This window comes from Notamacropus eugenii, chromosome 5, assembly GCF_028372415.1.
Source record: "Notamacropus eugenii isolate mMacEug1 chromosome 5, mMacEug1.pri_v2, whole genome shotgun sequence".
Taxonomy (NCBI): Eukaryota; Metazoa; Chordata; class Mammalia; order Diprotodontia; family Macropodidae; genus Notamacropus; species Notamacropus eugenii.
This window is the reverse complement of record NC_092876.1, coordinates 126,244,618-126,269,296: the sequence shown is the minus strand read 5'-3', so window position 1 is coordinate 126,269,296 and position 24,679 is coordinate 126,244,618. Positions and strand designations below refer to the sequence as shown.

Genomic DNA, 24,679 nt, shown 5'->3' with positions numbered 1-24,679 from the left:
TAAAACTGTCAGAAGGAATCCAGAAACCAGCAGGAAGGATTATGAAGATTAGAGCAAGAAACTGAAAGGTCTTATGTGGAAAAGGTTGTGCTTTTCTCACTGCTGCCAATCAAAAGAGAAGAATAGATATGGGAAGGTCACTAAGAAGACAGTGCAGGTTTTCAACTTTTAGACCATGTTTTAAAATATTTAAGGATAGGTTCCTAATCAGAAATGCAATTCACCTAAGGGTAAAAACGTACTTACCTACAGTGTCACAAATGTAATCAAAGTGGCTTTAAAATGAAATGAAACAGGAAAAGAGAACAAACACCATATCAATCTACCAAGCTATGTTCCTTTGAAAGTAGCTGCAATGGCTACTTTCAATGCAGTGACCAGCCAAGATCCCAGAAGACTAATGATGATCTGTGTAATACACCCTCTGACATAGATGAGGGATTCAAGATGCCCAGTAAGACATACATCCTTGACCATGAGTAAAGTGGGAACTTGTCTTACTTGGCTATGTACATTGGTTACAACGGTTTTTTTTTCCTTCTAAATTGGAAGAATAAGGAGGAAAATAAAACCTATGCTTGCCAGAAAAACAAATTATCATTTTTAAATAAAGCAAATAGCAACAATAATAACTGACATCTCTTCCTCTTCATCCCCAGTAAGCTACAGAAGGCAAGGGTCAAGAATAGTGTCCATGACCTTAGACATGTAAATGAAAAAGTCATAAGTAACAAGGAAGGAAAAACAGAAATTTTAATGTAGCTAACATTCATATATAATGCCTACGTACCAGACAATTCTCACAACAACCCTGAAAAGGAGATACTATTATTATCCCCATTTTATAGCTCAGGAACCTGAGGCAGACAGTGAAATGACTTGTCGAGGGTAATACAGCTCATAAGTGTCAGGTGTAATTTCAACTCAAGTATTCCTCACTCCAGAGGCAGCAAACTGACTCAAAAGGCAAAAATAGAAGCAATGTTATCTGATCACCTGGACAGAAGGTTGTAATACATAGTGTCTGGAATCATTATGCTTGATACAATAATGAGATTTAATTATCTTAACATGTCATTATTCTCTCTCTGGCAATAGCAGAGCAACAGCTAAGAACTTTCTAACTTGTCTTGATGATAGCCTCATCCTTCAAAAAGTAGAGGAAGAAATGCAGGAAAATGCTGTTCTTGACCTGATGCTTAAAAACAAAAAGGAACTGATGGAGAAATGAACTTTGGGGGGAAGTGACCAGTCCACCTTACAATCTGTAGAAGAGAAGAAAGCCAGAAACAGTCTGTCATATAACCTAAATTTAGAGAAAAGAGATTTCAAAGGGTTCAGAGAAAGGATATATAAGATCACAGAGTCTTCCAAACAATCAGTTGTCAGGCTTCTTAGGAGCTACTGGGTTCTCCATCATTGAACTCCTACAAAGGAAGGCTGGTTGGCTACTTGTTAGATTCATTGCAGAAGTTGTTACTCAGCTACAGGATGGATTAACTCTCTGGTTTCTTCCAAATCTTGAGACTGTGTCATTTGAGGAAACCACAGCATGGTGCACTTACTTAAGACTTATGTGATTTGCCCAAGTAATCAAACCCAAGTCCTCTACCTCCAAGGCTCTGGGCTATTTCCACTACATTATATCTCTTAGGATTCCCTTCTCTCCCAGACCACTGGATATGCTATGAATTAGTGGGCTCTCTCCTCACAACTCCTCATCTCAAGGACATCACTTCATATTGGCTGTGGGCTCTAACAAAAGTTCTTACTGAACCACTTGTACCTTGAGGAACAAGGGTTCCAGATTCTATCCTTGGAAAAGCTGAGCTTGTTGACTTCTAACATTTCTCCATTACCACCATCATTGGATTGTAAATTCCTTGATGGCAAGGGCTATCTTTTACTTATTTTTGTAATCCCAGAGCTTAAACACTGTGCCGGGCATATAGAAAGTGCTTAATAAATGTTTATTGACTGTTATTGCCTATTATATAAAGACCTTCTACACAGGTTCTAGAGCTACCCCTGAATTTTATAGAAGAGCAACCTGAGGCCCAGGAAAATTAAGTGGCTAGTCCAAGGTTATAAAAGTAGCAAAGAGCAGAGCAAAATTCAAACCACATCTTCTGACTTCAAATACAACACTCATTTTACCACGCTGCCTTTTCGTTCAACTATGAAGCAGAGGCTAGAAAGGAACCAGGTCAGTGAGCTTTTTTCAAGGTTCCAACACAGGTCCATATGGGTACTGGGGAAGCCAAAGTCTAATCAGTTAACAGAGCCATTTAAATAACTATGATATTCTTTAAAATAAAAACTGAAAGCCTTGGATTCATGGATTTGGTTTATTCAGGGTAACTCTCTCTTCCATTGAGAGCTGACCACAATCGACCAATAAATTCTAATTCCATGTAAGGAAGACTATTCCAGCAATTGGAACCTATGAAGAATGGGAAAGAGAAAGAGAAGATGAAAAGGAATAGGCATTTATATATCAGATACCGTGTGCCACACATTTTGCTAAGCACCTTATAAGTATTATCTGATTTGATCCCCACAACAATCCTGGGAGGGAGGTGCTGTAATTATCCTCATTTTTGTATTTGAGGAAATTGAGGCAGATAGAGGTTAAGTAACTTGCTCAGAATCATAAAGCTAGTAAGCATTGGAGACACAATTTGAACTCAATTCTATTTTAACTCCAGTACTGAACCACTCAATGAATTGTAAAGAATCTCTCTGAAAGTATTTAAGCTGCTAGCATAGGGAAATGAAATGAACTTTGAATCAGGAGAAATGAGTTCAGGTACCAGCTTTGTTACTTACTGGTCATGATACTGGAAGACTGGGAACAAATTCCCTTAGATAAAGTATTTATCTATGCTTAAACTAAAGAGAAAGTAGTTTCTTATTCTTCTTCCAATTTTTGTTTCATTGGTTTTGTTTGTGGGAAAACCTTTTTAATTTGATGTAATCCAAACTGCCCATTTTACCTCTTGTGAACCTCCCTCTTTCTTGTTTAGCTATGAACTCTTCTCTTATCCAGAGAGCTGACAGGTAATTTCTTCCATGTTACTGCAATATGCTGTACCTTTTATGTCTCAATCATATCTATTTGGAACTTATCCTGATACATACGTTATTAGGTATTAGTCCATACCCTATTTTCCAGTTTTCTCAATAGTTGTTGCCAAATAGTGAATTCTTACCCCAATAGCTAGGATCTCTTTCAGGTTTCTCAAAAACTAAGTTACTATGTTCATTTGCTTCTACACATTGTTCCACTGATCAACCTCCATTTCTTATCCAGTACCAAATTGTTTTTTGCAGTCAGGTACTTCTAGGTCCCTTTTTTCTCCCATCAACTCCCTTGATATTCTTGACTTTTTGTTCCTCAATATAAATTAACAAATATTTCAGCAACACGTTCAATCTACTACGTATGTGTCACTTAGATAAATTAATAGTGACTCCTGATGGTATCTCCACTTTGAAGTAAAGAATATTAGAGTTGGGAAGGTCCTTAGAGATAATCTATCCCACCCTATCATTTTAGAAGACTGAGGCTCCTACCTAGGGATGAAGACACTTTTCTCAAAGGGTATAATGAAACTCTTTTCATTCTCAGTCATAGTCCCAAAAAGCTTGAAGTTAGAAGGATCTTTAGCAGTCAGGTCATTTTGTCCAATCCTCTCCTAGTGCTGTATCTTCCTCTCTAGCTTCTTTCATGGGATACTTCCAGCAACCAGGGTCTAAAATCTATGGCATTTCCATGAACTACTAATCTAGTAATGGTGTCAATGAAGGAAATGCCACAAGTCTGGTGTAATTTGTTCTCTAGGAACCCATGCTGGCTCCTATGAAATCACCACTTCCCTTTCTACAGGCTTACTAATAGACAGTTTTGCCAGAGATGGTTATCAAATTCACCAGCCTAAAGGAAAAGAATTCAACTTTAAAATAAATCTGAATGACTTTTACACATTTCCATTCCTGCAGTTTCTCTTTAGTTCACCAGGATTTCTCGGAGTCATGGACAGTGTTTCAGCAATCACATGCATAAGTTTCTTATGGGATGTAGTTCATCTAGATGAGATGACTTGAACCAAGAAGGTATTCTTTCAGGGTTGGGTTGGGCTAGAAGACCATGTGGTCCTTTTTAAATTCTGTGGACTCAATGAGGACAGCAAGGTGCTCTCTGTACCCTGATTTCACTTTAACCTGAGGCCCAATTTTCTTTCCTATCCTTTTCAGTCTGAGGATGATTCTCTCCTTAATATAGGAAAAAAGCAAAATAGGAACAGGGTAGTTTTACTTTCTATTTTCTTTTAATGCCCTATTCACCCCAAATTTATCCATTCTTTATTATTCTTATACCTAAAAAAAACCCAAAAAGAATGTTCTGTTGTCATCATGATTTTTCATACTTAGGAGTTAGCCAGTCTTCCAACAGTATGCCAGCTTTTGTATTTTTCCAGAGTTACGTGCTCTCAATCCTATTTTAACGTGTACTTTTAAATTTTGGATTCAGCAGAGAAGTCCCTGTGCATCCATATCTGTGGAGAGAGCCACTCATTTTTCCCCTCTTCAGAACTATTGGGAAAATTTTTGATTCAATGCCTTTTAATTATCAATCTGTGCTATACCCACCCTTTTCCACTGATGTATTCCTCCAATTCTTTATCACAGTGTGGGCGAGGACCCTGTTTCTTGAGGTACAAGCTCCACTAGGAACCTATCAAGTCGAAAAGGACCCAAGTAGGGGACCCAATAATAGACCATATTTGTCATTTAGGGGAACAAGCTGGCTAAGTTCAAAGAGAGATGACTACCAGGTTGGTTGTGACTTTTTTTTCAGCCATATCAATGCATGAAGACAGGTTCCTAAAGCAAAGATGCATCAGGATCAGTCTAGAAGAGTACACATTTGGTGAAATCATATATCCTTGAATTATCTCAATTATTTTAAATTTGTTCTATTGCTATTGCTCAAAAATGTCTTTGAGGAAGACTGGAAGTTGAGCAGAGGATGTATGTAGCTGCCACCCACTCCCAAGTAAATCTGAACTAAATTAAAAGTTCTGCCCTTTGGGTCAAGCTTTTGGAGTGGGGGACAAGTCCTTCTGCCTCTGCATACATGACCTCCACCATCTCACTGGATTTTCATAACAATCCAGTGAGATTTAAAGATGAGGGAAGTAAGATCCTTAGATATAAGGTCACATGGTTAATAAGAAGGGGCAGGGCAGGATCCCAGGTTTTCTGACTTGGAGCCCACAACTCTGCCACAATTGAGTTAGGGGATTAGGTCCTCTCCAGCTCTAACTCCTATGAAACCCATGACTCAAAGATCCCTAAGGTCCCAGATATGGCATCCTGTGGTTCCTGACTGCATCCTTACTACCCTAACCTTAACATCTGCCCAACACATTCAGACCTACCATTGGTGCGCCTCTGTGCCCAATGAAAGTTGGTTTGGGTCCCAGTGTCTTGTTTTTTCGGAGACAGGGAGAACGTATCCCTAGAGGGATGACGTACATAATGAGAAGGACGGCCAGAAAGGAAATAACACTGACGAACTGAATGGCTGAAAGAATTTGGAGCAGAGAAGAAAAAGGTTCATTCACTGAGGGTCAAGCCAAGGGAATTCACATCATGAAGTGCTAGTCTCAATACATGCTCCCAAAGTTCTACTCCCTACAGTGACTGATTGGTATTCAACCACTCCTCCTTCATCTTCTTGCTGCCTAAAGACTTTCCTCTACCCTCCATCAGTGGAGCTCCAAGAAGATCTAGCCACACCTTAAGTACTACTAATCAAGAAGAGATGCCTTTTAGGACCTAAGCTTTGGTCCCACCCTCTCTCCTGGGAAGTCAGTATTCAGATAGGGTGGGGATGGGGAGAAAAGAGCCCTCATATGGATACAAATGCCCCACAGCATCCCCTACCATTGTCAAAGCAGAGCCAAGTGTGAAAGTTCTATCCTTCAATATCCTTCCCACCAAGGTTGTACATTCTGCTTTCTTCGTGTTGTCAAAGTTGCCTTAGATATAACTTTAACCTGCTGTCACCTGGATACAAATGTGCATGTGGGAAGAGCAGAAGGAGAGGCATGTGCAGAGTCCAGTCCCTCACAATCTGATTTAACCTATGGACTTAAGAGACAGGCTAGACTCCAAACCCCAGACTCTGCCCCTCATTAGCTCTGTGATCTTGGGTGAGTTGTTTGACTTCAAAATGGGGATAAAAGATGCAGCAAAACACTATGGGTAGAAAGCTTGTCAGAGTCATAAAGATCTGGGTTCAGGTCCTGCCTCTCACCATCAGGGCTATGTGATCTTGGACAAGTCTCTTAATCTCTATGTTGCAGCAATTCTGAAACTATAAAGTTTCAGTAAGGAAGGCATCAGTTTATACTACTACTGCATTGGTAAGGAATCCTCTTACATGAGAATCCCCCATATCAGTGAAAACACAGGAACAAGTCCTTATTCCTAAAGTGTCAATGACAATAAAAATGATATTTTGAGCACTTTTCTCCACTAAAGTCCTGCTCCAATGTTTCCCTGTATCATGGAAGCGATCCAGGGCTCTCAGGGGCTTTGTCAACAAAGTACAAGATCCCAGCAATATATTATGCCCACATGCTTAGGAAGAGCCTCCCTAGGTAGGACAGAATTTAACATCAACAGGCTTAGTCACCAGAAGATAAATTCTTGGGCCAATCAATCAAAAAATATTAAGCACCTACTATGTGCCAGGCACTGTGCTCAGCATTGGGGATACAAAAAGAGAAAAAAGATGGATCACTGCCCTCAAAGAGTTTCCAAACAAAGCAAATAATATGTGCATACAAGATAAACAGGAAATTAACGGAGGAGAGGCATTGAAATTAAGAGGGGATGAAGACTTCCTATAGAAAACAAAATTTTAGTTGGGTCATGGTAACCCATGAAATATACAATATAAAATGCCCCTTGTTCCTGTGCCTTCCATCTGTTTCCACTATAATGGTGGCAAAGAGGCAGCCAAGAGGGTAGGAGGAAATAGGAATCACAATAGGTTTTAGATCAGTTATAAATATTAACTGAAATGTTGGCACTCAATGTGGGATCTTTGTCAGATAACTGCCAAAGTGATATACTACTGAAGGAAATGGACCATGTCCATATTAACATTCTCACAAAAAATGAGATCAGGAGACCTTAAAAAGTTGCAATTAAGTGCAAATGATGATTCAAAGGTTCTCCTTGGATATGTGAATAAGGAAGTTGGCAGAGTTGGCTTCACTATGTGCCCAAAGGCAGCAAAAAGCATGTCATGGAATACTTGGTCACCTTGCTTTGCAGTTAACACTTTAAACAAGCAGGCTACCATGAAGAGAATAGCACCTTAAGAGCTTTGAGGTCGCTCTGGTATAGCAGAGTGAACACTGGGCCAGAAGTCAAAGAGATGAGTTCAAATCTAGCCTCAGACACTTACCAGCTGTGTGACTCTGGGCAAGTCACTAAACATGTCTCCCTCAGTTTCCTCATCTGTAAAATGTGAGTGACAATAGCACCTACCTCCCAGGATTGTTGTGAGGATTGAGACCTTTTTTATTAAAAAAAAAAAAAAAAGTTTTGCAAACCTCAAATACTAGCTATTAGAATTACAATGTAGTTACTTCTACATGGAGTACATACAGAGTGGAGTACAGTTCTCATTCTTGGCTGGTTAAGGTGTTTGGCTGCTTTACCATCCTTGTAGACTCACATTGATTTTGTAAGTCACTTTTCTTTTTTGATTTGCATGTCACATATGGTGAACTCTTTGAGAGCAGGTACTTTCTTTTGCCTTTTTTTTACGTCCCCAAAGCTTAGCACAGCGTCTGGCATGTAAAAGACACTTAATAAATGCTCATTGATAGCCTGACTGCTGTCTAGGCATGACTCCCCCAGTGGGTATTTATAAAGCTGATTTTTTTCTAGCCCAAGAATAGGACTTTCATTTATTCCTATAGATGTTATCTTAGTAGATTCAATTCAATTCCTGCTCTAAGACCTTTGTAGATTCCCTCATCCAATGCATTAGTTTTCACTCATAGCCTTGTGTCATCCAAAACTTTGATCAGCAGGTCTTGGGTATGCCTTCGTCCTCTGTCTCACTTGTAGGAGGTTTGCCCCACTTGCCTGATTTCAATTGTCTCCCAACAGATACTCAAAATCTCTTGCACCCACCCTTACCTCTAATTTTCAGTATTTGCCTAGACTTTTCATAGGCTTCTTGCTGACCTGTGTGCTCCACCTCCATAAGATCTAAAGCTTAACAAGAGAGGAAAATAGAATCACCGTGAGTTTATTAGTTTCTTCTTCTATCCTGAGATAAGACCTTTCCTCTTTTCTACACAGGCAAACTAAAAGAATGATGAAGGAGTTGCTCTAGAATCTCGATGACCTCCAGGGTCCTTCCTAGGTCTAAATGTATGATCCCAGGATTGCAGTTATGATTTACCAAACAGTCATCCTTCCTCTTTGGCCCCTGCATAACTGCTCATTACCAGATGGGGCATCCCAGGGAACATCCACTCTATTCAGATTTCAGAGTTAACTTAAAAAGCCCTGCAAGTGAGACTTCCTCTATTCTGGAAACAGAGAATACAACAACCCTTGGGTTCTTCTTCATCCTTGAGAAGTTCAAAGAGGGCTATAGTGCCCTGGCAAACTGGGCAAAGGGTTAATAACAAATCGAATACAAAGCCACTCCTGGGGACAGGGAGAGAAGTGTAGCAAACCAGAACTTTGTCCTAATTTAGAGGCAGCTGATGTAATCTGCAGTCCTTCAGCAACATACAAACAAAACAGCTTAATGCTTCATTAATGGGGCAATGGGCTAGGTTCTAGATCAGTGATTTCATTGACAGAACTCTAGGGTGAGAAGAGAGCCTCTACCTCTATCCACACTGGTAGCTTTCTTGCAATTTAGAGTCTTAAAAAGATGCCTAAAACTAATAATGAGAGAGTGTGTATTCAGTGGGTGTCCAGAGGCTTGGCCTTGGAAAGCAGCTCTCATCAGTTTTCATCCATGATACTTCCCCACCTCTCAGTAAGAATGGTTAAAATTCTACACTACCCAATGGTGGGATGGGATTAACTTCTCCCCCACCTCTATACCCTGTATTACAGTGTCCACCTGAGCTGAGGGTGATATTTGCTCCAAAACACATTTTGTGGTATTTGGCAATAGCGTCAATATCTCCAGCTATGACTGATCAAGAACCCTTCCAAGTCCTTCTCCTTTGGTAAAGTCTCTAAGGGTCCCCATGACCAATGTGTTTTCCTCTTTACCATCCAACCTCCATTTACTCCAACCCAATAACTCCAGATTTATGCAGCCTGGCCTACCTGTTCTATTCAGCTTTGCAAAATAGAGGGCTATGGGCCATGAGAAAACCACCATCACACATATTCCAAAGAGATGTATAAAGGGAGCAGTTATCTGCCAACAAAGTCAGAATATTAGGCTGAGATCAATTTCTAATGCATACACAACTGGGACCTTTTTGGGGTATGCTTACCTGTAGTGATACCTCAGCAGCTTTCCATTTTTCATCAGAAAATAAGTTTATGGCTAGAAAAGCAAAGATGCATATGCTCAAGACCAGCAGGGTGCCAATCTGTAGAAACAAACACCTCATGTTAGAAGCACGTCCAGGGTTCACAGAACCCCACACTCTCATGCGGTGGGTCAGGAAGAATGGAGAGTCTAGGGACTCAGGACGCCACTGAAGTTGGGAGCTGAGAGAAAGGTGTGGTATGGTGAGATGCAATCAAAAAACTAGAGGTTCACCTTCATACAGTAAACGTGGAAAACGACATACACTCACAATGACCACCAAGACAATCCCAAATTACCTAGTGACAATCACCATCATCAACAAGAATTTATAAAGCAACTACTATGTGCCAAGGGCACAAAGAAAGGCAAACAACAACCACAAAGCCCCTGTCACACCAATCACGGCAGCATACCTGAGGACTGCTACAGTGAATGATTTTAGGGTCTAATCACATAGTATAATGAACTCTTTATACAGCAATAAACTAAACATTCTTCAATAAAGTAAAACATAACATTAATAGCAACATCCTTAAGCAAAACATATCTAATACATACATGTATCTCATAAGACTCAGTATGTCATATGATGCATAGCACATATCATTGCATTCTGAAATTCGGGGGGTCCCAGGGTAGGGTCTTCCCTAGAACCACGCATCCTTAAAGAATAGCAGAAAATACCACAGCATCCCCCCCAGGTCACTGTAAGAACAGAGATCTCCTTAATCAATACATAGTGTGACCAAGTAAAGTCCTCTCACATCTTGACTCGAGGCTTCCTTCCAAACCCCATGGCTCCTCCTCTGTGGACCTACTGCTTCCAGCTCTTGCCTGGGTTCACATACAAGCAAGCTCTCTGCTCCTGTTCCTTGTTCCAGGTCATGGAGAATGTGTTTCACTCCAAACTCTTCCTGCTTCTTCCTGACAGTAGGCTCCAGGGGCTCCTGCCTACAGCTTCCGTTTCTAGGGCTATGATAATATTTATACATATTACCAGTGTCATCATCCCAATTCACTCATAAAGACCAACAGACAGAGCTTCTGTCTGAGAAATTAACACAGACCAACAGAAAGGACTTCTGTCTGACAAATTAACAGACTAACAGACTGAGAAATTTACACAGATCAATAGTCAGAGCACCAACATTACAAACATTCTTTCTGTTAGGCCTCCCCATAAGCAAGTTCCCCTAACCTGCTCACATCCACTTCTCTCTCAACTCTGCTTCTTTCTCCAAGCAATACTATATGTGTGTGTGTGTATACATAGGTATAGGGTAGGGAGGGGTGAAGGAGAGGGAGGGAGGGGGAAAAAATCTCAGTTATATGGAAGTGATTGTAGAACACTGAAAACAAATAAAATAAAAAATAAATATACATACATGCATGTATACACGTATACACATACATACATACACACACACACACACACACACACATACACTGTTTCCAATCAAAGACTCTTGATTGGTTCAATCAAAGGCAAGACTAAATCAAAGGCACTCCAGTATCTGCCCAGACATGACTGAAATGATTGAACAACAACATAATGCTGTAGAGGAAAAAGATACCATGTCATTTGCTTCTGAGTCCCATATTCTTCAGGGATTCACGCTAGCCAGGGATACAGACCCCAAGGTTCCTCATAATGTTTAAAATGGGATGACCAACACAGCCAGATGGGGGAAAATGACACTATTAAAACAATCAGGTAGTTTCCAGGGGACATCCTTCCACACCCTCTTTCCTATTAGGTTCACAGAAGTTTAAGGGCCCCACTAGCCAACTGTTCTTTAAATAGTCCATTTCAAGAAGCATTTGCTAAGCACCTACCATGCACAAGGCTACGCAGTGGGGACACAAAAACAAATATGAAAACATTCCCTGCTCTCAAGTAACTTACATTCTATTGTGAAAAAACAATACAACCACAGAAAAACAAAAAGTAATTTGGAGGAGAGTAATAATAGCTTAGGGGATCATAAAAAAGGCCTCATGTTCTTGAGATATCCCTGAAACTGAGTCCTGAAGGGAGCTAGGGATTCTAAGAGGCAGAAGTGAGGAGGGAAGGCATTCCAAGCTTTACAAAGCAAACTATGCAGAAGTAGATGAGAACAAGAGTATCGAGTCGAAAACAGTAAGCACACCAGCTTGGCTAGAACAAAGTATGGGCCAAGGAGAGTGATGGGAAGGTAGGATCAAGTCAGATAACATTAGAAGAGTCCAATTGGAAAGAAAAAACAGGAAGGCCAGGAAATTGATTGTTTAACCTGAAAAGGACAGGCAGCTACCATAGTGCTCTGCCTGGGGTATGAGGCATGCCAGTTCTATGACTTTTAGGACACAGCTCCAAATAGCTGGACATAGTCACATATCCACCCACAGACCAATGGTGAGCCTCTTTCCCCTGTTCATCATCTCTGCCAACCTGATGAGCAAACCTCTTAATTAGTGACTCAGAACATTTTTTCACAGGGTTGCTCAAAATTTGGATTTTTTCCTTTGGAAGCTGCCTATTTAGATCCTTTGATCTATTGGGGAAAATTCTGTTCCTGTGAATGAATTATTCCCTTCCAGAGTGATATTCCAATCACAAATTCAAACCCAGAAAATCTTGGTGATACTTTTAAGGGCTAAATTTACTTCTTCACATGAGGATCTGTAGTTTACATCGCTTGTCATTTATACATTTGCACATCTGTGCATCAACATTTCAGGCTGTGGGTTGTGATTCTCTCTTGTGAATTCCTGGGCATCTCTACAGTGGTGTTCTTCCTTTTGCTATAGCTGGTGCTCTCTCTGTTCTCTTGCTTGACTATATATGTACATATGTATAAATGTGTACATATAAATGTGTATACATATATGTATATACCTATACATGTACATATCTGCTCACTTCACTTAGCATCAGTTCACATAAGTCTTTCCAGGTTTGCCTGAAATCTGCTTGCTCATCGCTCATTATAGTAAAATAGTATTCCACTAGTATCCCATTATATTCATCTACATCTACAACTTGTTCAGTCATTTCCCAACTGATGGGCATCCCCTCAAGTTCCAATTCTTTGCAACTAAAAAAAGAGCTGCTGTATGTATTTTTGTACATATGTGGGTCCTTTTCCCTTTTTTATGATCTCTTTGGAGTACAGATCTGGTAGTGTTATTGCTGGATTCAAGGGTATGCAGTTTTATAGCCCTTTGGGCATAATTCCATATTCTTCTCCAGAATGTTGTATCCACCAACAAGGCAATAGTGTCCCAGTTTTCCTACATCTTCTCCAACATGTCATTTTCCCATTTTGTCATATTAGCCAGTCTGGTAAGTATGATGTGGTACACCTCAGAGTTGTTTTAATTTGCATTTGTCTAATCAGTGATTTAGTGATTTAGAACATTTCTTTCATATAACTATAGATGGCTTTAATTTCTTCATCTGAAAACTACCTTATTCCTATCCTTTGACTATTTATCAAATTGTAGAATAACTTGTATTCTTATAAATTTGATTTAGTTCTCTATATGTTTTAGAAATGAGGCCTTTATCAGAAACACTGACTGTAAATTGTTTCCCAGCTTTCTACTTTCTTTCTAATCTTGGTTGCATTGATTTTCTTTGTGCAAAAACTTTTAAAATTAAATGTAATCAAAATTATCCACTTTGCATTTCATAGTGCTTTCTATCTCTTGTTTGGTCATAAATGTGACAGATAAACTATTCGTTGCTCTCCCAATGTGCTTATGGTATCGCTTTTTATGTCTAAATCATGTACCCATTGTGACCTTATCTTGGTATACGGTAACAGATATTGGTCTATGTCTAGTTTCTGCCATACCGTTCCTCCATTTTCCCAGCAGTTTTTGTCAGATAGTGAGTTCTTCTCCCAGAAGCTGGAGTCTTTGGGTTTATCAGATATCAGATAGTATAGGCTACTGTAGTCATTGCCTATTGTATCCTTTGTACCTGTCATATTACACTGATCCACCACTCTATTTCTTAACCAATACCAAGTAGTTTTGATTATTGCTGCTTTGTAATAGTTTTACAACTGATACAGCTAGGCCACCTTCCCTTGCATTTTTTTCATTAATTCCCTAAATATTCTTGACCTTGTTCTTCCAGATGAATTTTTTATTTTTTCTAGCTCTATAAAATAAAATTTTGGTAGTTTGATTGGTGTGGCACTGAAAAAAGTAAATTAATTTAGATAGAACTGTCATTTTTATTATATTAGCTCCCCCCTTCCTTTCCCTTTTTTCTTGCCTCCCCTAAAACTTTGGCCCCTGTACACTCTGAAGCTCATGGAGTGAACAACGAAGGGTCCCTGCCCAACCTCCACTCAATGGTTCGTTTTGGACCCCACTGACTTAGAGTGAATGTCAATCGTAACAGTTTCTCTTCAAAACAACAATCTCCTGCCCCACCCAGCATGATTTATCTATTTATTTTTTCTTTTCTTTTAAAGGGGTCACCCCACTGACTACTTTTTAAAGAGGGTAATGCCCATTCACTGAATGGGCATTACCTCACTTTAAGTGAATATCTGAAAAGACCTTAGCCCAGGAAAGCCAAGGTGTCCCCCACTGCATCCCGAGCTGTCTCCAGTCATCCTGATGAATATCTGGCCACTGGATACTGATGGCTCAAGGAGGAGAAAGTGAGGCTGGTGACTTTGCACAGCCCTCTCTCACTCAAAACAAAGTCAAGTGCAAGTCATGTTATCATTTCTCTGATGTCATGGTCCTCTTCGAAAACAAAGAACGAACACAACACACAGGGGTTTTTTGGTTTTTTGCTTTTTCTTTGGAGACTCAATTTCAAAAGGTTCAGAGAAAGGGTTAAGTAGGAGCTAATGGACTAAAATTCTGCAAGTCAACCCAAGTAGGATGGGAAGTGCTCAAAAATAACATTCTGAAGATACAAACAGAAACAACAGGGAATCTTACAAAGTAATCTTAGAGGGTTGGTACTAGCAGTTGGAAAAACTGGGGAAGAGGCCTGTTGCAGAAGCATGAGATCTAAGCAAGGCCTTGAAAGAGTCAGGAGGCAGAGGCGAGGATGGAGAGCATTCCATGTATGAAGGACAGCCAACAAAGCTAAAATTAACCTCTCTACAAGTTCCATTCATTGTCTCCTAGGGACAGGGAGTTATAAAAAATCTAGTCCTCTTCTGTACAACAATCATTTGTTGTAAATAGTTCATGCTTTTAGTCTTCTCTTACCTTATCTAGATAACTAAATGCTAAATCAATACTAGGAGAGCATATAATAATTAGATTCTAATAACTTTAAATGACTTCCAGACTCCAGGGCTAAATGAAATCGAAACTATGAAAGAATATGCCAATGAGACTAAGGGATCTCTGTTCAGAAGCTTTGAGAAAAACGCAAGAGAACAAGAGAAGGGCCAAAAAGTAGGGGAAAATATATCCCAACAATCATAGATGTCTCAGCTTTCCAGGAATCTCTGGCAAAATGGTAGTATTACTGTTGAATATGTTTTGTGGGCACTTAAAAAAATAATCATTTGTAATCAACGTAAGTTCACAAATAAAAAGGCATGGTAGGTTAACTTCATGTCCCTTTTTGACAGAGTTATTAGACTGGCCCAGTCAAGGAATATCATAGGCATAAATTATCTTGATTGCATTAGTGTGCTTAAAGTGTCTTATATTTTTGTGGACTGAGTTGTGGGCTAGGTGAATGTTCAGTAGCTATAGATAAATGAACCAGAACATTCAAAGAGCTAATTAAAGGATGGATGCCTACTGTGTGGCAAAACTGATGTGGCCCTGGAGAAGAAACAGGCAGGTAGTCAATCTGGGCAGAAAAACAAAGAATCAATATCATTTAAAAAATGTTTCAATAGTTATCAGACTCTTTGTGACCCCTTTTGGGGTTTTCTTGGCAAAGATACTAGAGTCATTTGCCATTTCCTTCTCCATGGTGTTAGGAAGACCTGAGTTCAAATGTCCACTCTCAATACTTTGCGTCTTTCTTCCCCAAACTCTGTAGGAAGGGATGGAGAAGGCATACAATGGAACCTTTGCCAGACCCTAGGGAAAGTCAGGTTAAAAAGTTTCCATATTTCCTACCTTATTGCACCAATGCAGATATAGCTGCTGCCCTTCTGCTAGCAAACATATCCCTACGACCTGCAAAGACAAATGCAAAAGATGGTGTCTGGGCTCTGAAAGTCAATAAAACTAGCACTAGAACCCCGCCATTTGTTTTCCTTAGTCATCTGATAACTGCCCCTCCTTCTACCAGAGTTTCTTAATCTGGGGTCTATAAACGTGTGTGTACATAGATAAGATATAGTTATGTATGTATGTATATGTGTATAAGTATCCATGTATATGTATTATATAGGTATATTTTTATAACTATTTCAATATAATGTATTTCCTTTAAAATCTTACACATTTTCTTCTATGCATTTAAGAACATTATTTTGGAATCTCTAGGCTTTGTCAGACTGCCAAATGCATCTGTCTCAAAAAAGTTAAGAATCCCTGCTCTCACTCATCTAAACTCCCACTGTTTTGTTCTTCTGCCTAAGCTCAGATTCCTCAACTTTACTTTCACCGTTATTGTTTTTTCCTCTCACCCAGATAAGAGTGAGATTGAGAATCCTCCCAACCCTTTTGCTCATCTCATCTCTTGGCTAAAGTAACTTTAATCTGTGACATTCTTTTCCAAGAAATATCCGTTCATCCCCTTCCTCACTTCTTAACCCTTGTAGAACAGACACATAGATATTATAGGTAGATAAATAAAGTATTGATTAAGCATTTACTATGTCCCAGGCAGGCACTGTGGATGCCCTAGAATCTGATCTTCCTACAAGGGACTTTAAAGAGAGATGTTCTCTATGACCTTAATACAAAAGGCAAATGAGAGGTAGATACAGCTTAGTGGATAGAGCATTGGTCCTGGAGTTAGGAAACTTGTTCAGTTGTTTTTTCAATAGTTATCAGACTCTTTGTGACCCCATTTAGGGTTTTCTTCAAAAGATACTGGAGTCATTTGTCATTTCCTTCTCCATGGTGTTAGAAAGACCTGAGTTCAAATAGCCACCCTCAACACTTACTAGCCACATGATTCCAGGCAAGTCATTTAACCTGTCTACCTTGGTTTCCTCAACTGTAAGATGTGGATAATAATCGCACCCATCTCTCCCAGGGTTATTGCAAGGATCAAATAAGATATCTGCAAAGTGGTTTCTTAATCTTGAAGTACTATATAAATGGGTCACACCTTGTAACATTATTTGATATAAATTGTTTAGTCCTTTGTGTATAAAGGTTGAATTTTTTTCCTGCTTAGTCTTTTCATGCTCTATAGACTTGTTTACCTTCCTTAAGTCTCTTCTCTTTGATATATTTCATATCTTCTGCTTACTTCTGGCTTTTTTTTCCCCCAACAGAAATCAAGATATTTTTCCTTTTGTTGGAAATCCATCTTTTTTCACTAATGATTTAAGGTTTATATTGAAGGACAGTATTATTTTACGATGAAGGTAATTCTGCTTTTCAGAGTAGCCCATTCCAATTTTTACATCCATTTCTCTTAAATGAGGAATCCTTGTTTAATTCTGATTTTCCATGTTATATCAAAGACTTTCTCATGGATACATGTGATATTTGGTATTTCAAGGTCTACACCTTGATATCACAGTGTTTTGAGGCAGCTCGGACTTGGGGGTGGGGGGTCTCTGTTTACATTCTATTAATCCATTCACAGGTTTCAATACTTCTGGTCAATCTTCTCATATGCCTTTATTAAGTATTATTTCAGGCTTTTTTATTTCAATCATATTTTTTGGAAGCCCAATAATTCTTATATTTTCTTGTTGTATTCTGTCTGCAAGATCAATTATTTTGGCTTATACAGGGAGGTTCAGGTGTTCTTCCCATCTCACTGTCTTTGAATTTTGTTCCATTTTTTTTTCCTTTTTTGCATCTCTTGAGTTCCAGGCATGCTATTAAATTATAGAAATTCTTCATATTTTGTTCTAAGTATTCCATTGTTTTTTAAAATTCATTTGAGAACTCTAATTTCTCTTGTAGTTTCTATCCTTATTTTTACCTTTGAGTTTTGCTTTCAACTTCTAACCACTCTTGAGTATCCTGTAGTGGGTCCCATTATCATTTCTGGAGGTCTCTTTTGTTTCTGGGGTTTTCACACTTCTTTTCCTAGTATTTGTTCATTGTACTAAGTCTTCTTTTTTTTAAAAAAAAAAAAACAAACTTGTTATTTACTTGTTTTTTACTTGTTTAGTTCTTCCACCACCTCTACTAGTTTTTCTGTGAAGTTTTCCTAAGGATGAATACTCTACTATCTGTTATTTGTTGTTCTTTTTCTCTCTAGCACATCTTGCTATTCTGAAGTAACGATGGGGAGAGCAGGAATTAAGACATCCATCTCACTCAGCTACCTCTATAACTCATTCAGCGAATGAGATAAAAGGAATTGTTTCATTTCAAAGAAATTAGGCTGGTGGTAGTGGGGGGAAGTAAGGGAGGAAATCCATTGGTTGGGCCCTTTACTAAGGACATTTTGAATGATTTTCTGCCTATAAAACATTTTTAAAAAAAACAAATCTGATTCTTTTAAAAATTAAAAGAAATTTATGAGTGAGGCCTTGGGGATAGGAGGTGTGGTGGTAAAGGAGGTTACTAAAAACATAATCCCTCTGGTAAGGTCATAATGCTTTATATTTATGTGATACTTTATGATAGTTTTGTTTTTAAAATAGTCTCATATGTTACTAACCATCTGTGAACAGCTAGGATTTTATAGAGGGGAAAATTGAGGCCCAGAAGTGATTTGTACAATCCACATGATTGTCTTGTTGTGTTCATCCTTCGTTGCTGAAGAAGACCATGCCATCAGAGAAATGATGACATGACTTGCACTGGACTTTGTTTCAAGTGAAGGAGGGTTGTGCAAGGTCACTAGCCTCACTTTCTTCTCCTGAGCCATCTGGATCCAGTGACCAGACATTCATCAGGATGACTAGACATGGGCCCAAGATGCAGTGGGGGACCTTGGCCTTATCAGGTATTCACTTAGAGGGAGGTAACACCCATTGAGTGACTAGGTGTCTTTTAAGAAGTAGTCAGGGAATGGCCCTTTTAATGAGCAAAAGAAAAAATATAACTAAATCAAGCTGGGAGGGAAAGCGAAAGTGTTACTATTGATAATCGCTAAGTCACTGACAGAAGAGGAAAAGGAATTAAAGTCTTCTAATTCTGAGGCCTGTGCTCCTACCTTTCCAGGCTTCTTAATACTTCATTCTCCAATGCGTACTCTCTGATCCAGTGTCATTGGCCTTCTGGCTGTTCTACAAACAAGACATCAATTTTCTCTGCATGCCTAAAATGCTCTCCTTTTTCTGTTCCAATTAGAGACCTCCCTAGTTTCCTAAGTCACAACTAAAATCTCACCTTCCACAGGAAGCCTTCCCCAATGCTTTTTAATTGGAGTGCCTTCCCTCTTTTCATTATTTCCTATTTATCCTGTATATAGCTTGTCTGTACAACATATTTATTTGTTGTCTCCCCCATTAGACTGTGAAGCTTCTTGAGGGCAGGGATTGTATTTCACCTCTTTTTTACTTGCTATTCTTAGCAGAGCCCCTGGAACACAGTATGTACTTCATAAATATTTACTGACTGAATAACTGCTCTTCCCATCATACCATGACCAAGTAGTTATGCGCAATCTTAGGTGGGGAAAAGGGTGGTAATGTCATGAATTTCTCTCAGAGTTCTTGATGGTGGCTCACTTTACTTTAAAAGAAAAATAGAACTCCATTTGCAATGATAATAGGGTCGGGAACAAACCCTCAACTGAAAGACTAAATTTGTTCATCTCTGGTACCTATTTTATAGAATTTTCATGATTTGAGGAATATGATTTGAACCTTGTTAGGTCCAAAATCTACACAAGATTGTTCTCCCATATTACAAAAGAATTCTTCTGCAAAGGTCACAGGTAATTTTTGTAGCAAGACAGGGAAATGATGAACTCATGTAAAGGACCAAAGTTAGCCTTATTTATAGGTGTAGAAGGCTGTCTGATACGAGAATACCACAAAATCTCATTTACTCTAGACATCTTCACCATCTATCTGCCTCAATAAGACTACTTCCTCTTACTATTACTTGAAACTTTTAATTATTTTGACAGTAAAAGTGATATTATCTCTGGGAACTACTAGTTAAATGTACATGTTGTCTAGAAAGATTTGGGGGAAAGAGAAAAGACTGTCCTTTTCAGCCTTTTATCTCATTAGCTCATAATAATTGTCAGCACAGAAGGCAGAAAGAGCCTGATTCCAATGGGATAAAAAAGGTAACAAAGAAGTTTCAACAAATTCAGATGAGGAGAGAGGAGAAAAGCAGCAATCACTGGGTGGCTGAGAGGTAGCACTGGGGAACAATCAGAGAGGGCAGTCCATCCTCCTAATGATGGGAATGGGGTTAGAAGAACATTAAAAGCACTATATAATCCAGGTTTCAATTTCTCCCTCAATTAGGATGTAAAACTAGGTATCTCTAAGATCCCCACCAGCTCTAAATGCTTTGATTCTATGTCTTCTGCAGCTAAAATAGGGTTGAACTGGCAAGGTATGAAAGTGCTGGTTATTTTCTCAGGGGATCATGTGTCTGCAAACTCTTCTCACCACTCCTAGACTATAGATAATAAAATGCCAGGGACTTAGGAAAGAAACCAAAAATGTCTTTAGAGCATAATAGACAAGCTCATGCAAGTCACAATTTTGTTTCTAGCTGTTCTGACATATGATAAGGTGCTGCCTAAAGAGATAGGATCCCAGAATTTGGGGAGATCCAAGAAAATTTTAGTTAAAACAGGGTCTGTTAAGAGAGCTGCAGGGGGCTCTACAAGGGCTTCTGTCTGTGGACAGCTGGTGTTTACTGGAAGTCATCACCCCCAAGGAACACCTAAACTCCCAGCCTCAAACAGTATAGGGGTTAAGTTGGAAAGAGCTTACCCATACTCACCATAAGCAGTACGATGTAACTGAACATGATTGAAGCTACAATCACCACAAAGAAGGACCAGAAAAACCAATGCTTTGTGAACTGGTAAGCGTACCTGAAATACAGCAAGGCATTGCATTGTCTAAAATGTGCTAAGAATGAATGTCGCCTATATGGGGGGAGGGAGATCAGTCTGTCTGTACCAGAGGGAAAGTTCATGGAGAAGGCAGATGGAACATTTGAAAATTAAGCTTGATTATTAATGGCCTTGAGAGATCTTTGAATCCTCCAAACCTCCAAACTCACCCCCTTCTCTTTCCCTCCCCCTCCACTCCACTTGCATCTTTGATCCTGTCATCTCTGAGCTTCTCCAAACCCTCCGTCTATAAATCAGTCCCCCAGTCTCTTACCCATTGTCAGTGGCCCTTTCCTAGCCCCCTTCCATTTTCCACAAATATCCTCAGGTGTCTCTCCCACCCTAAAGAACTTTTCCTTTGAAATTCTCTAAGTCATTATACTCTCTTCTCCAATTAACTTCTAGAATAATTAACATGATTGCTTTCTCATTGGGGTAAGGGAGGAGCCTGCAAGAAGGGACAGAATGTGGAATTCAAAATGTTTAAAAATTGAATGCCAATAAATAGATCACTGAGAAAGACAGGAGACAGAGAGAGAGAAAGAGACAGAGAAGAGAGTAAGAAAGAAGAGAAAAACAGGAACACTAAATTGGGGGGGGGGGGAAATTTGGAAGAATTCAGAAGAAGCAAAGGTAGGATCTAGGAGGCATATGGCCTTTGGGCTGCAGGACTTCTATAGGCTTGGAAGTGACTATACCCCTCTCTTTTGGCCCTCCCACCCTTTGGAACGTGGGTATTGTCAGCCAGATCTAGCCAGAGCTTTTCTCTTCCCACAAGCAATTCCTTACTCTCCAGACATCCTTAAAACCCTTCCTTACATTGAGATGTGGGAAGGAGTGGGCTAGGCAGAAAATGTAAGTGAAGCAACATGACTTAACAGCCCAACCTTGTCCTAGGCCGCAAAATAATGCTATACCATCTTCTTTTGGGATGACAGAAAGGGAAAACTCTGGATTTGGTTTAGTTCTGACTTTTAGAATATTTATCCAAAATTGATAAACCACAAAATCCTTTTCTCAATTGGCTTAAGACCACAGCTAACACACACACACACACACACACACACACACACACACACACACACACACACACACACACACTTTCAGACTGGGAAGGAAGTGATGAGGAGTATGCTTCAGACTTCACCAAGGCAGTAGGTCTGTGTCCACCAAGGGCAGAGAGAAGAGCTGTGACCAGAGGATGGGCTATGTCTAACTATTGATAGGCAGACTTTCCCTAGTGAAGCATCCCTTTTCTTTTGCCTTCCTCCTTTCCCTACTACCTTTCTGCCCTCAAATATAAATGTTTAATTCTAGTTTCTGTTCTTTTTTAACATTGTTTTTCTTTAACTGATTTAAATAGTCCAACTCTAAAGCTGGCCCTTCTGTAAATAAAAATAAGGTTTATCTTAATTGCTTTTGACTTGTGTATATTTAATTGTGAATGGGAGACTATACACATATGCACATACATACATGTATATACATATTCACACATATAAACAACACATATGGTGATTATAGCAGCTATAGTAATTCACATATACATACATGTACATATAGCTGCTATAGCCAGCAGCATATATACGTGTTATGTGTATATGTAATGTATTATGCATGTATACACATGTGCACACATGAATTACTGCAGCTGCTATAGCTACCACCTTCCCACAGCAGTTCAGTTCTGCCCTGCCCAACATAAGCTTCTGAATCCAAAAACAGTTCCTGACAGTCACTCAACAAGCATTCATTAAGGGCCTACTATGTTCAGGCTCTCTGCTACACACTGGGGATACAAAAGTGGACAAAAGTGACCCAAACTAAACAAACCCAAAACTCTCAAGGAATTCAGTCTAATGAGGAAGACAACATGCAATCAGCTATGTACAAGAAAGATATAGACAAGATAAATTAGAGATAACCTTAAGGAAAGGAAGCCAGGAGGCAGAGATGAGGCCGGAAACAATTCTTGCCAAGGGGAAAAGCCAGTGAATATGTTCAGATAGGTGATGGAGTACTATATCAGGAAAACAGCAAAACCACCAGTGTCATTGAACTACAAAGCACATACAAAACATACTGAAGGTACCTGTCAGCAACTCCCAGGCAATTCCCTCAAGCTAGACACTGCATAGAGAAGATGCCATCTGCACTGGTAAAGAGAATTCCCTCACTGGGGAATTCTGTAGACCAAGAATATCATAGTTCCAATCCAAACCAAAAACACAACAAAAAACTCTACATAGCAAAACTGAAAAAAAAAAAAGACTCAAAAAGTTCTTCAATAATAACAAACGCTTAATAAGAATTTTTATGTAGCACCTACTATATGTCCTGGTCACTAGACTCAGCGCTTTACCAATATTATCTCATTCAGTCTTCACAACAATCCTGGGAGAGAGGATCTAGTATCTCCATTTTTACAGATAAGAGAACTAAGACATTTAGTAGTTAATGTGACTTGCCCAGGGGTCAACCCAGCTAATTAAATATCTGAGGCTGGATTTGAACTCATGTCTTCCTGACTCAAGTCCCAGTGTTGTATCACTGTGTCACCTAGCTAAAAGGATCCTTTCCAATTAGGAGGAATCAGGAAAAGTTTCTCAGAGAAAGGTTTATGTAACATTATTTAAGCTGGATGTTGAAAGATGCATCAGTTTTCAAAAGGCAACTATGTGGACTGGGAGGAAGGGAGAGGAGGTCGAAGGAAACTCATATAACTTCAGTATCCCCCAGAGCATTGAGCTTAGGGCTCTAGGCACACAGTAGGTGCTTACCAAGATCACTCTCAAAATTGTAGGGAACCTGAGGGGTCATTTATTCTACAACATATACCTAAACAGCAATTCCCTCTTCAATAAAAATCACATAGACACAGATACACTCAGACACAGACAGACAGACAAACACACCCCCATGGTGGAAACATTACAGCCTTTTAAAGTCTGGAGTCCTGAATTCAAATCCTGGACCTCACACTTCATTACAGCCTGTATGACCTTGGGCCAAGTCCCTCAGTCTCTTGGAACCCAAGTTTCCTCATCTGTAAAATGAGGAGATTGGCCTAAAATGTCCCTCCCAGCTCTCAATCTATAATCAGTAAAACTGAGTATTTTGCAAAGAGGGATCAGCTTGGCCAAAGATGTGGGGGTAGGAAGGTACAGGGCATGGACAAGGGGAAACAAACAATCCAAGCTGGTGAACACATAGCACATATGAAGGGTCTTGAATGCTAAGACAAAGGTGCCTGGCCTTTATTCAGTTGGTAGGTTGTTATCCATCTTCGAAGAGGACCAAAATGACATCACCATGGTAAAGTGAAAGTTCAGTGTGTCCAACTCTGGCTGATTAGACCAATACAAGCTCAGAATGGGCACAGATAGTTTGTATGAATATTTGGGGTGGCTATCCCAAATCTGCGCATCCTGCAAGTGACTGATAGGAGCAGCTAGGCAGTACAGTGAGTAGAGAGCCAAGTCTGGAGTCAGGAAAACTAGTTCAAATCCAGTCTCAGATACTTCCTAGCTGTGTCATCTTGGGCAAGTCACTTCACCTCACAGTCTGCCTCAGTTTCCTCAGCTCTAAAATGGAGACAGTAATAGTATCTAGCTTCCAGTATTGCTGGCAGGACCAAAAGAAATAATATTTGTAAAAACACTTACTGCAATGCCTGGCACATAGATGATAGACACTACATAAATGTTGGGCAGCTAGGTGATGCAGTGGATAGAACATCAAGGCCTGGAATCAGGAGGACCTAAATTCAAATTCAGACTCAGACACTTGTTAGCTGTGTGACCTTGGGCAAGTCACTTAGCCCTATTTGCCTCAGTTTTCTCATCTAGAAAATGAGCTGGAGAAGGAACTAGCAGACCACTCCAGTATCTTTGCCAATGATTCTAAACGGAATCATGAAGAGTTGG

At 39.5% G+C, this 24,679-nt stretch overlaps 1 protein-coding gene across 1 annotated transcript in view; it reads right to left on the bottom strand.

Annotated features, from left to right (window-relative positions):
• GDPD4 (glycerophosphodiester phosphodiesterase domain containing 4) overlaps window positions 1-24,679 on the bottom strand; it is a 105,621-nt gene that overhangs the window by 51,394 nt on the left and 29,548 nt on the right. The window contains exons 6-11 of the mRNA XM_072615663.1: window positions 20,639-20,732; window positions 15,701-15,760; window positions 9,561-9,659; window positions 9,388-9,481; window positions 8,230-8,307; window positions 5,445-5,590 (exon numbers count right to left, since the gene is read on the bottom strand). Coding sequence (XP_072471764.1) covers window positions 5,445-5,590; window positions 8,230-8,307; window positions 9,388-9,481; window positions 9,561-9,659; window positions 15,701-15,760; window positions 20,639-20,732 — 571 coding nt within the window. The remainder of the gene's footprint in view (window positions 1-5,444; window positions 5,591-8,229; window positions 8,308-9,387; window positions 9,482-9,560; window positions 9,660-15,700; window positions 15,761-20,638; window positions 20,733-24,679) is intronic.